Here is a 13,559-nt window from a genome sequence, read left to right on the forward strand (position 1 = left end):
ATACCAGTTCTGTTTATGTATGTATGTACACATGTACACAATCCTCTTACAATTCCCCTTCTCCCACTTTGACCTCCATATTAAAGCACAAATAATATACCAAACCTCGGAAAGAGTTGCCCAGCTTTTTTTTTTTTGCCAGTCCTGGGGCTTAAACTCTTGGGTGCTGCCCAAGACTCTTTTGTGCTCTAACACTTGAACCACAATGCCACTTTCAGCTTTTTCTGAGTAGTTTAATGGAGATAGGAGTCTCATGGACTTTCCTGTCAAGGCTGGCTTCAAACCATGATACTCAGTCAGATCTCAGCTTCTTGATAGCTAGATAACAGGCATGAGCCACTGGCGCCTGGCCTAGCAAATTTTCCTAAGAAAAAGTTGCCCTGTGCTGGGTATGTGGCTCAGTGGTAGAGAGCTTGCCTAGCATGCATGAAGCCCTGGGTTTGATTCCTCAGTACCACATATACAAAAAAGCTGGAAGTGGTGCTGTGGCTCAAGTGGTAGAGTGCTAGCCTTGAGCAAAAGAACTCAGGGACAAGTGACCAGGCCCTGAGTTCAAGCCCCAGGACTGGCAAAAGAGAGAGAGAAGAAAAAGTTGCCTAATAAGGAGAGTCAAATTGCCTCCTAATCAGAACACTAAGATAATAGTAGACTACCAAAACCTGATTAGTTTCTCTTTTAGGGAAGAACTTCAAGAGTCCACAACTAGATTCAGGCCTACCTACAGTAACAGAGTACCTCACACTTACCGTGCTTGTAACATTCCCCTGCACCAGACCTTCAACAAAGAGTTGAGATTTGAACTCTTTGACAAACCTCAGCAAAGAGTCAAGGGAAAGGCCATTCATCAAAGCCCGGTACTTGTCAATCATAGACCAACGTGCATACTCCAGGATTAAAAGCCGAACATCTCTGTACAAAGAAAGGGCAAGAGAAGAAAAACAACAAAGGCTTGTTACAAGTAATGCATCTTCAGAGTAAGAAACAGTTCGTCAAGTATCTGTATATTATGTGTTTCTAAAGAGAGACAATTGCCATCACAACTTAAGATGGAGAAACAATGTCACAGAATAACCAAAAGCATTTAAGACTGCATATGGACACCAATGGCTCATGACTGTAATCCAAGTTACTCAGGAGACTGAGATATGAGAATTGCAATCAAAGCCAACCCAGGCAGCAAAGTCTGTTAGACTTTTTTTTTGTTTTTAGTCATGGAGCTTGAACTCTGGGCCTGGATACTGTCCCTGAGCTCTTCAACTCAAGGCAAGTGCTCTACCACTTTGAGCCATACTTCCCAACTTCGGGTTTTCCGGTGATTAATTGTAGATAAGAATCCCACAGACTTTCCTGCCCTGGTTGGCTTTGAACTGCGATCCTCAGATCTCAGCCTCCTAAGTAGCTAGGATTACAGGCATGAGCCATAGGCACCCAGCTCTGTGAAACTTTTATCTCCAATTAGACAGCCCCCCAAAAAACAAACAAAACAAAACCTGGAAGCAGAGCTGTGGCTCAATTGGTAGAGTGTTAACCTTGAGCACAAAAAGTCAAGGATAGCACACAGGCTCTAAGTTGAAGAATAGACACACACCAAAAAAAACTGGATACACTAACTTTTAAGTAAACTTACTAACCAGTACAACAACGTATTACTTTTCTAAGTTAGGAATAAAATATTTAACATAAGAATGACAGATGAGTCAAACTTACCCAGTCATACACTATTTTAAATTGATTGCTGGTATGGTGTGAAGCCTTGCTAACATCCATTAATTACGGGGGGCCACTCCCAAGGGTATCTATTATTGTGGTGACAAGTTAGTACAGGTAGTTGCTGTACTCCAGAACCAGAGTAGCTTCATCTCCACATCTCTCAACTGTCCCAAATCCAGCCCTAAAAAGCTGTTTGAACTTGGAAAGTTTTTAACATCTATGATTCAATTTCTTCCTTATATGTAAGTCAGAGAAAGTAATAACACCTAGGTTTTGGGTAAGATTATAAAGTTCTTTAAACAAATCTAGCACACAATCTTCAATATTACTCTACAAAACTTAAGGAAATTTCGTAAGTTACTGGGTTTTTTTGAAGTCTTGTTCAATAAAGTAATACTTATACACGATGCAGGGCTATTCAAGAGTTACTAGATATAAAACACTATATCAAGTTACAATGCTCTTTCCAACTTGTATTTGATTAGTTTCTTTTTAACATTTTGTGATTAAATTATTGGTTATTACATAATACCATAATCCCTTCTATTGCTGCTTTCTATTTCTGGTAGTTTATGGGCTCATTATAACCAAGTAAAGAATCAAAATCTGTGTATAGGCTGTGCAACTGGTTCACCATTACAGATATCTGCACAGCAAGAACGTCAAGAAGAGGCCTGCTAGCCATGGGAACCAAGAGCTGTGTCAGCTCAGGAAGCCATTTTCCTGTCATTCCCCAGAAAAACTTCACCTGTTTTCTGATTCACACAAAGGTATGTGTAAAAACTACCATTAGCCTTGTGTGTAGGATAAGAATAAGCTCTGGGAGAAAGAAGGCCCAAAGCAATTGCCTATTAGAAGGTATAAACATTAGCATTACAGACTCGTCAGCTGACTTCTTGTTCTCTTTTGGAACCTTGATGAATTCTGAATAGTTGAAATTTCCAGGTAAATGGTATGTTGAGTAATTTAATTTGGCAACTCATTACATCATCCCCTAGAACGTGAAACACTTTTTTTTTGTCGGTTGTGGGGCTTGAACTCTGAGCCTGGGCACTGTCCCTGAGCTCTTCAGCTCAAGGAGAGTGTTCTACCACTTGAGCCACAGTACCACTTCCATGTGAAACACTTTTATGTGCTCCAAATACAAACTGATCTTGTGTATACCTACTTGGCCAGAGTTTCCGGCTTGATGAGGATATTAAAGTAGGTCTTCTTTAACTGCTCAGTTATCATTGTAAAGACAGCTGGTGTGGAACTGAACTCAGCCAAGTAGTCAATAATGAGCTGAAATAATAGCTGAAAGGAAAAGGGGGGGAAGCAGGTTAAGTGACAAAGCATGGAAATCCACTGTGGGGAAATGTTTCTCTTTAGTATTTTACTGGGGTGAAGATGGTGTGAAGATGGTGCTAGGAACTCTAGAAAACACAGAAGCACTAACAACTGAAGGAATTATCAAAAGGCCAAAGTCTTAGCATTCATCAAAGGTAGAGTGATAATTCTTCATTTTATCATTTTACTTGGTATTCTCAAATTGTCTCATTCCAAATGACCTTAAATATAATTTTAACCAGCATCTCCACCATTCTGAAATGTAATATAAACTTTAGAAACAGTGACAATTTTAAATCCAGCTATCTTATGCAGAAATATGAAGATTTAGGTCTTAGATAGGTCCTATACTTTCTATTAGTTCCTAGGTATTGTTTTTTTGTCACGATTATAAATGGAACGTTTGTTTCCATTCATTCTTTTTTTTTTTTTTTTGGTTTGGTACCAGTCCTCGGGCTTAAACTCAAGGCTTGTTGTCCCTGAGCTTCTTTTGCTCAAGGCTATAGCACTCTACCACTTCAGCCATAGTGCCATTTTCAAATGATTTCTACTGGTTAATTGGAGATAAGAGTCTCACAGGGGGCTGGGAAGGTGGCTCAGTGGTAGAGTGCTTGCCTTGCATGCATGAGGCCCTGGGTTCAATTCCTCAGCACCACATGAGCAGAAAAAAACAGAAGTGGTGCTGTGGCTTAAGTGGTAGAGCACTAGCCTTGAGCCGAAGAGGTGAGGGACAGCGCCTAGGCCCAGAGTTCAAGTCCCACAACCGGCCAAAAAAAAAAAAGTCTCACAAACTTTCTTGCTCCAGATGACTTCAAACCAGAATCCTCAGATCTCGGCCTCCTGAGTAGTTAGGATTACAGGCATGAGCCACTAGCACCAGACTTCTGCTTGTTATTTCTGAGACCAATTTTCATGGACACTTCTACCTAGACTGGCTTCAAACCATGATCCTCCTGACAGACTCTTGAACAGCTAGGATTAGATGTGAATCATCAGCTAATAACATTTCCTTCTGTGTACAGCATCCTGGACCTCTATGCTTGGCTCTATAACAGCAAACATAAAGTGATATTTTAAAGCTCCCTATGAAGAAAAGAGTACATGTACTTACAGGTAGTTTGTGGTTGAATCCTTTCACTCGAATAATTAAACCATGTTCTCCAGCTACCAGTTTATATTCCAGCTGTGCCACATCAGCTTCATAAGCTGGTTCCGCAAGGTTATGAGTAAGGATATTGACAAAGATGTCAAAGAGGACCACACTGGAAGTACAAAATGTAGATTGTATCATTAATTCATAAGAAAAACATGAATAAATGGGATTTCTTCAATTTACAGTAAGAAAGTTCACTTTTACTAAGGTCTGAATTCTCCACTTCACAATGTATACTAACTTGGTTCAAGGCTTACTCAGGACTTTCTGTTATAAGTACATCATGTATCTCCCTCTAGCAGTGCTTCCCAATCTTTTCATGTCATTTACACATAGAAAATGACAATAGGAGCCAGATAACAGTGGCTCACATCTGTAATCCTATCTACTCAGGAAGCTGTGATCTGAGGACTGAGATTTCAAGTGCAGAAAAGTTAATGAAACAATTATCTCCAATTGATACACAAAAAGCCAGAAGTGAAGGTGTAGATCAATGGTGGAGTGCCAGCCTTGAGCAAAAAAACTAAGCAAGCGCATGCGGCCCTAAGTTCAAACCTCATTACTGGCACCCAAAAAAAAGAAGAAGAAGAAAATAAAAAGAGGTGGAGAGGAGAGGGAAGAAGAGGAAAGGAAGAGGCAGCCCAGACAGACAAATTCAAGACTCTCCTCTCCAATTAGCCAACAAAAGAAAAGCAGGAACTGTGTCTCATACATGTAATTCTAGCTGTCAGGAAGCTAAGGGCCAATGACCATGGTTTGAAACCAGTCCAGGCAGGAGAGTTCATGAAATTCTTATCTTGACTTAAGCACCAAAAACTGGAAGTGGAGCTGTGGCTCACAGGGCTAACCCTTGGGCCCTGAATTCAAGCCCCAGGACAAGAAGAAAGAAAAACTAGAATGAAGAAGAAGAAAGGAGAAGGAGAAAGAGAAGAAGAAAGAAGAAAAAAAGAAGAGAAAGAGAAGGCGGAAGAAGAATGAGAAAGAGGAGAAAAAGGAGGAGAAGGAAGGAAGGAGAAGGAAAAGAGGAGAAGACATTTACTTACTTTGCTGCAGACTTCTGTATCAAAGGTGAGATCAGATGGAAACGTATATAGGCTGAAATAAAAAGAAGACCTTATTAGCCAGCACAAAGATATTTCAAACCCCTGTACAGCAAAAAAAGTACAAGTAAAAATTTTTAAAAACCAAAAAGCCATAGATAAAATATAGAAATACATTAATCAACTATTTTAAGCATCTTTTTTTCCCCAATATATGCTTTAAGTTCTGAATAAACAACCAGTTCTTAAGTCTTAATGACATTTTTGTACCTTTTTTTATTCTTAAGGGTTTTGTTTAGTGCTGGTACTGGGGCTTTAACTAAGGGACTAGGAATAGTCTCTTAGCTTTTTTTTTCCCCTCAATACTGGAGTTCTACCACATGAACCACAGCTCCATTTCCAGCTTTTTGGTGGTTAAGTGGACTTACAATTAAAAAGTTTCCCAGACTTTCCTGCCCAAGACTGACTTTGGTCCTCAGTTCTCAAATCTCGGACTTCTAAGTATCGAGGATTATAAGTGTGAGCCATTGGTACCTGGCCTCACAAGGTATATAGACACACACAGTGTGTCTATAATATTTGTGTTTATCAATGGCTTCAGATAGAGAAAATGTTTACTGAAGTATGCATGCCAAGAGCATTAGTGGAAGAGTCCCCATGCTGACAGAGAATGAGAGCAGGGCCTTTCGCTTCTTGAGCAGCTGTGGGCACAGGGCTATGAGCCATGACGCCTGGCGAGCAGAGCTCTTTTGCTAAGGAAGTTGAATACACGTTTACATTCTGGGGGCCAGGCACATGTAATGATGCACATGTGATGCATATGTAATCCTAGCTAGGCGAAGATCCTTCCTAGGTGAAGATCAGGAAGATCACAGTTTGAGGCAACCCAGGAAAATAGCTTTCAAGATCCCATTTCAATTAAAAGCTGGCTGTGGTGGTTCACATCTGTTACTCTCGCTTCTGTGGGAAATGTAACTAGGAGGATTGTGGTTGAGACCAGTCCAGGAATAAATTTAAAATCCTATTTGGAGAACAATGAAAGGGAGAAAGGGGGGGAAGGAGCCTAGGAATGTGCAAGCCCTGAGTTCAAACACCAATACCTCCAATTTACAACAAACAAACAACAAACGTTTTTTGACACTTATAAACCAACAAAAGACCAAGCATAAAAATTGTAAAATCAGGCATGATAGTACACACCTGTAATCCCTGAAAGGTAGAAGAAGAACCAATACAAATTCCAGGCCAAACCTGGTCTCAATGGTGAGACTGTCTCAAAAATAAATTATGGAGGGTGTGTTTCATAGGCACCAAAAATAAAGAAGCAAACAAACTTATGCAAATACCTTATTGAGAAAATGTCAAGAATCCTCCACAGAGCGCCAAGGTGCAAAGTCTGGCACCCAAGAGCACTCTAAGGTGCTTCAGTCTAAGCTCCAATGTTACACACAAGGACTGACAATAAAAGCACAACACAGTTCTTAAAGACAGAACTTTCTAGTCTGCTTAATATTATATTGGACTCTTTATGCTGAAAAGCAAAAATGGCAGGGGGAATCACAGGAGATTTTATACTTGTAATGCTGGATTATGCTATCTATTGTACATAAGAAAATTTTCTTCATATAATGTTATTGTATTGTTTAAAAATAATAAATAATACCAGGGTGACATTGTCCAAAAATGTACTCATTACCTGATTTATGTAACAGTAATCACTCTGTATATCATCTTAATAACAACAATAAAATAATAATAATGCTACAAACCAAATGGGTAAAATGGTCAAATACCTGGTTCTGTTTTCATTTATCTGAAAGAAACAATTTATTATCTAAAAACAACTTATGTCTGAATTTGAACTTTTTATATTCTGGAAATTAATATGGATTTCTATGATTGCACAGGAGCACAATTTGAATCAGATAGAAAAGCCCAGAAAAGGTCTATCTTCAAAGGGAAAGGTAAAAGGAAGCAAGCAGTAGACAAAGGAACAAAGGATTATTACAAAGTGAAGAAAAAAACTGAGTTATTTCACTCCTTTTAGACAAAGAATATATTACCTTTAGGGATTTTGAATTTGTTGTCTTTCTTATACCACAAGCAACCTTGAGGAGTATTAACAATTTTAACAGGGTATTCTGTTTCAGGGCAATCAAAAGCCTTCAATGTAAAGTCCGTGGCTAACAGAAGAAAAAAGCAATAAATAATGCATTCAGTATTTTAACAGGATTCCCAGTAATCTATGCTTCTTTATGGTTGAAATAAACCAAATTCTAATTCCAGAGTATAATGCACAGTCTTAGAATGAACTCTGACAATCTGTAACTTCTGTGTGTGTGTGTATGTGTGTGTGTACATGCGCACTTCTAGGGCTTAAACTCAGGTCCTTTGCAAAAGCTCAAAGCTGGAGCCTACCACTTGAGCCACCCCTCCACTTCTAGCTTTTTGCTGATTAATTGGAGATAAAAAAAATGTTACAAACTTCTCTACACAGGTTGACTTTAAACTATGATCTGCAGATCTCAGCCTCCCGAGTAGTAGGTGTGAGCCACCAGTGTTATTTCTTTTTACAAGCAATATCCTTCAATGGTTTCAAGTCATGTTAAATTTTTATCAGTTATCTTCCCTTTTTTTAACAATTTTAGGTAAGAGGGACTTTTGATGAGGTTACTTATATAATTCAATTTATGAATGAATACATTCCTCAATCAGAATGTCTTTTACCAACCTATGGATATTTAAAAGGCTACCAAGTATTTCTACTCAAACAAAGCCAACTTTCAAACTTATCATCTCAGTTCATAATTATTTAATCAACATGTAGGTAAGAAGTAGCCAAATAAAACTAAGACTAAAAGAAGTTCTTATCATTCTTAAAAAGAACCATGTTGTTTAAAAACATCTGAAAGTCAAGATATAGAACTAAACTATCCAAACTAAACAAGAATTTTAAAAAAACACAACAGGCTTTTTACCTAATTGAAGTGATATTCACACATATAAAATTAACCACTTAAAGGTACTAACAGACTAATAATTCTGTACGAAAACCATTTTTAATCTAGTTCCAAATCATTCTTATCACACCAAAAAGAAATCCCATACCCATTAAGGGAGCTTCTTTCTCCCCAATCTCCTCAGCACCTAGAAATCACCAATCTTTGTTCTGTCTAAATTAATTTACTTATTTTAGATATTTAGATGAACTTACATATTACTTCCCTGTCTGACTTCTTTTCCTTGGAATAGTATTGTAAAGGTACATCCACACTATAACATATATTTGTACTTTCTTTCTTTTATGACTAAATAATATATATATATATATATATATATATATATATATATAAACTACAATTTTGTCTTTTCATCTTTTGGCTATTGTGAATAGTGCTATGAATGAACACATACATGTACTTCTTTGAGTGCCTTTATTTCAATTCCTTTGGAAACGTATACATAGGAGTGGAATTGTTGGAAATAAATTTGAGAAATTAGAATAATCAAGAAGATCATGGCAATTCCTTTCCATGAAAAATTAGTTATACTAGATACAAGACAAAGCATGCCCACCTCAGAATATTGTTGGAATTCAGAAGTATGATTCATATGGCAAACCAATGTTCTTATATAGGTACTTTTGATTAGCACATAGATATAATGATTGTTATTTTACTGACCTATGTATTTGTTCTCAGCTGGAAGATGAAGATCTGAATTTAATTCAAAATTACTCTTCCACAGTTCAGCCCAAGTATTTTGAATATCTGTAGAAAGGAGAAAAACAAACTTATCCAGCAAATAATGCAATGTTGACAATTCTCCTAACAACAAGCCAATCATCTTCAACTTGGCCTTAAAAAATCACTTGTGCTATCCAGGTATCAGTGGATCATGCTTATAATCCTAACTACTCGAGATGCTGACATTTGGGGAATCTCAGTTCAAAGCCAGCCCACACAGAAAAGTCCATGAGCCTCAATCTCAGAAGTCAGTCTAGAGATACAGCTCAAGTGTTAGAATGCCAGCCAAACAAAAAACAAAAAAAGCCAATAAGAAAAGGCCAAGCAATAAATAGTGCAAGGCCCTGAGTTCAAGGCCTCAGCATTAAAAAAAAAATCAATTCTCTTCTCAGGGAAATTGCTCTGACATATCCATCCAAGCAACCTACACTTTCATCTTTCAAAGTATGGTGTCAGCAGCATCACTATCACCTGGGACACTGTTAGAAATCCCAGAATCCCAGGCTCTCTTCAGATCCACTGAATCAGAATGCCTTGGTTTCATATGGTTTTTGAGATAGGGACTTGCTGTATGTCCTGGGCTGCCTTGAACTCAATTGCCTATCTCTGCCTCCCCAAGTGGTAGGATGGGGTTACAGGAGTCTACTACCACTCCTGGACAGAATTTGTATTTTATTAAGATCTCCAAGCAATAGGCATGTACACTGAAGTAAAAGTTCTACCTGCCTAATACATAAACAACAGATTTTACTATCTAAAACAGATAAACATAGCAAAAAAAACAAAAAAACAAAAAAAAAACCTTCTTACAAAGTAGAATAAGCAGTTTTCATTTCAAAATTTAAATTTTTTTTTTTGGGGGGGGGTCCGGTTGTGGGGCCTGAACTCTGGGCCTGGGCGCTGTCTCTCAGCTCTTCAGCTCAAAGCTAGGGCTCTACCACTTGAGCCACAGTGCCACTTCTGCCTTTTTCTGCTTATGTGGTACTGAGGAATTAAACCCAGGGCCTCATGCATGCAAGGCAAGCGCTCTACCACTGAACCACCTTCCCAGCTCTCAAACTTTAAATATTTTAAAAATATTTTTTTCCCACAAAAAACAATAAAAGTTCCAGGCGAATAAGACATGGGACAACTGTTAAGATTGTTTTACCTTCTATGCTATATTGAGTCCCAAACCACTTTTCTTTGAGGTTACATTTTCCTTCATTAGCACCAGACAGTAGAACAAGATTTGCTTTTTGAGGAACTAGCTGATTAAGGGCTTCAGCAATGACCTAAAGAAAGTGAGGAAGGAGGAATAAAGGAAGGGAGACACAGACAAGAACAATTTTAACCTATATGTTTCTATTAAACAGAAAAGTTACATTGTGAGACACCTTGCAGACCCTAGCATCTTTTTTTTTTTTTTCCTGTTGGTCCTGGGGCCTGAACTCTGGGCCTGGGTGCTGTCCCTCACTTCACCTCAAGGCAAGTGCTCTACCACTTGAGCCACGGCACCACTTCCAGCTTTTTTTAATGTGGTGATGAGGAATTGAACCCAGGGCCTCATGCATGCGAGGCAAGCACTCTACCACTGAGCCACCTTCCTAGCACCCCCTAGCATCTTGATGCTCAATGAAGAATGTACAGTTCATAAACAACTGAATTTATACAGGTCCATTAGTTTCAGAAGTTTCAGTGTTTCAGAAGCTTTACCATCAGTTTTATTAAGCTATAATTGACAAATATCAAGTATGTTTCTTGGTAAATCTCTAAATAGTACACATCTCAAATCCCACTAATCCAATACCTCACATTTTAATTCTTAGAAAATTGCACTATTTTAGATGTTTTTGGTGTGGTTTTTGTTTTTGTTTTTTGTCAATCATGAGGCTTGAACTCTGGGCCTAGGCACTGTCCCTGAGCTCTAGCTCAAGGCAAGTGCTCTACCACTTGAGCCACAGCACCACTTGCAGTTTTCTAGTGATTTATTGGAGGTAAGAGTCTCACGGACTTTCTTACCCAGGCTGGCTTTGAACCACAATTCGCAGATGCATCCTCCTGAGTAGCTAGGATTACAGGCTAGGATTACCAGTGCCCAACTTATTTCAGATGTTTTGACACTTGAAAAACAGTAAAAACTGTATACAAGAGGAGTTGGTTATCTCCTCTTATATTCAAAGGTGAACATGCAAGAGAATCATGAAAAATTACCATAGAACTATTGAAATAACCTAACAAAATATAACCATGTTTTCTCCATTCTCACAGTTTTTATATACTTTTTATGCTTTTTCCATACTCCTTTTTCTCTAAAAGCAAGTTTTAGAAGTAAAAACCTCCTTACTTCTGGCTTGTACTCAAAAAGAAGCTGATCTCCAGTGAGAAAGTCCTGCAGAGGGTACAGCTGCATGTTTTCACACATGTTTTCCACATACTCAACTGGATCTGTCTATAAAGAGGTAAAAATTATTTCATACCAGAACCCCTTCATCATATTTATTTTTCATAACATACACATATATTCTTTTTTCCAACAATGAAACCAAAACCTTCTGAACAGATTTAAACAATTTTAGCTTACAAATATGATGCTCCCAGTCCAAGTAGCTACCACTTTTAAGAAGTTTAATCTCACAACCTAAGACTTCTATCCTGAGCCCAACAACCACTATACACTGTACTGTTAACTTCCTGCCCATATGACTGCAAGTCCAATAAAGACCCTGGATCAAATCAAAATGTGTCATTAGATAAAAGTATTGAGAAGTAGAGAATAGAGTAAGTGATTACAAAAGACAGGACGGACCAGTGGCTCACGCCTGTAATCCTAGCTACTAAGGAGGCTGAGGATCACGGTTCAAAGCCAGCCTGGGAAGGAATGTACATAATATTATCTCCAATTAACCATTCAAAAAAGTGGGAGGAAAAAAAAACCCTCAGGGACAAGCCAGGTGCTGGTTGCCTAGTCCTGTAATCCAACTACTGGGAGGCTAAGATCTGAGGATGGAAGTTCAATGGAAGGAAAGTTCAAAGGCAGAAAAAATCTGTGAGACTCATCTCCAATAACCAGCAAAAAAAAAAAAAAAGCCCAAAGTAGAGGTAAAGCACAAAGTGGTAGAGGAACAGAATAATTAAAAAAGTTCAGGGTTAGCCCTTAGGTCCTGAGTTTAAGCTCCAGAATCAGTACCAAAACAAACCAACAAAACTATTATATGGACTATACTGTTCCCTGTTAAATTTCTACTGTAACAGTAACAACTACATAGAGGTCATATAAGAGAATGCCTTATGTAGCAAATATATGCTAAAAAAAAAATTCCAAGTGAAGTATTATAGTTATCAAATGATTCAGTAAAAACAGAAAAAGAGAAGGGGAGAGAGGGGAGAGAAAAGGAAAGAGGAGGGTGAGAAGAGGATTGGGGAAGAGAGGGGAGAGGAGAAAAAGGGAAGAGAAGGGAGGGAAAATATCAGTTGGCTAATCTAGGTGAGGAACATGCAAGTAATGATCACTGAACTACAATGACAATTTTTCCAAAAGCTTTGTTCAAAGGATGACGTCCCTGTTCTGGGGAGGAGCCACAGAACTTAAGACTTCCCAAGAAATCCAAAGCACAAACAATATTAGAACCAAAACAAATCTCTATTCTAAACTGTAAACTATCTTTCAACATCATAAATACCTTTCCTACATTCTTATGGTACAAACTTGCAAATCTTATCAAATTATATCTATGTTTATCCTTAGGGCTTGGGTAGTGCTGGGGAATGAAATCAAAGCTTCCTCATCTTAGGCAGGTACTCTACCACGGGAGCCCCTACTGCTTTTATTCTCCAGATGTCTTGCTTTTTTCCTGGTCTGGTCTGGAACCTCAATCTCATTTACTCTTCCTGTGTACACAGCAACAAGCCTAACTTTTATTGGTTGAGATAGGGACTCTTGAACCTTTTTCCTGAGCTGGCCTCAAATTGCTCTCCTCCTGGATCTCTACCTTCTGAATAGCTAGGATTACAGGTGTGAACCACTATGTGCACCCAAAACATATTATGTTCTGATAGCAAATTCAATTCAAATTTACCACATCCATAAAGACTTAATGAAGGCAATGCTCTTGATTCACTTGCAATTTCAAAGTTCAGTATTTCTAACATTACCCATTAAGATTACTATATATTACCTTATAGGCTGTCCTCACAATATCTGAATTGCTAAACTATCAAATATCATAACAAACTCTACTTATTTATCAAAGGAACAGGCAAGACAGATTACATAAATGACTGTGACACAATGATCTATGACATCTGCATAATCCTGTCACTGTTGCTCAATATAAATACTCAAAGAGTTAATATTCAGATAGTCTCAAAGACTCCCATGGCAGAGAACGGCAGAATTAAAACTCCAGTGACACAGCTTCAACTTGGTCACAAATAATATTTAAAAAGAATTTGACTTTCAATACCTGCTCCTGATAATGAAATTCATTATCTTCAATTTTCTGGATCTCTTCAAAAATTCTGAGAAAGAAAACAATGATAATTACAAGTTATATTAAAATTTCTCACTAGAATCATCAACAAGAAAAAAAAGCATAAAAA

At 38.0% G+C, this 13,559-nt stretch overlaps 1 protein-coding gene across 1 annotated transcript in view; it reads right to left on the bottom strand.

Annotated features, from left to right (window-relative positions):
* Nrdc (nardilysin convertase) overlaps window positions 1-13,559 on the bottom strand; it is a 64,330-nt gene that overhangs the window by 6,603 nt on the left and 44,168 nt on the right. The window contains exons 16-24 of the mRNA XM_042678403.1: window positions 13,424-13,478; window positions 11,305-11,409; window positions 10,129-10,252; window positions 8,916-9,002; window positions 7,296-7,415; window positions 5,236-5,287; window positions 4,151-4,301; window positions 2,879-3,006; window positions 747-909 (exon numbers count right to left, since the gene is read on the bottom strand). Coding sequence (XP_042534337.1) covers window positions 747-909; window positions 2,879-3,006; window positions 4,151-4,301; window positions 5,236-5,287; window positions 7,296-7,415; window positions 8,916-9,002; window positions 10,129-10,252; window positions 11,305-11,409; window positions 13,424-13,478 — 985 coding nt within the window. The remainder of the gene's footprint in view (window positions 1-746; window positions 910-2,878; window positions 3,007-4,150; window positions 4,302-5,235; window positions 5,288-7,295; window positions 7,416-8,915; window positions 9,003-10,128; window positions 10,253-11,304; window positions 11,410-13,423; window positions 13,479-13,559) is intronic.

The sequence above is a fragment of the Dipodomys spectabilis genome, unplaced genomic scaffold (genome assembly GCF_019054845.1).
Source record: "Dipodomys spectabilis isolate Male_0828 unplaced genomic scaffold, ASM1905484v1 ptg000002l, whole genome shotgun sequence".
Classification (NCBI taxonomy): domain Eukaryota; kingdom Metazoa; phylum Chordata; class Mammalia; order Rodentia; family Heteromyidae; genus Dipodomys; species Dipodomys spectabilis.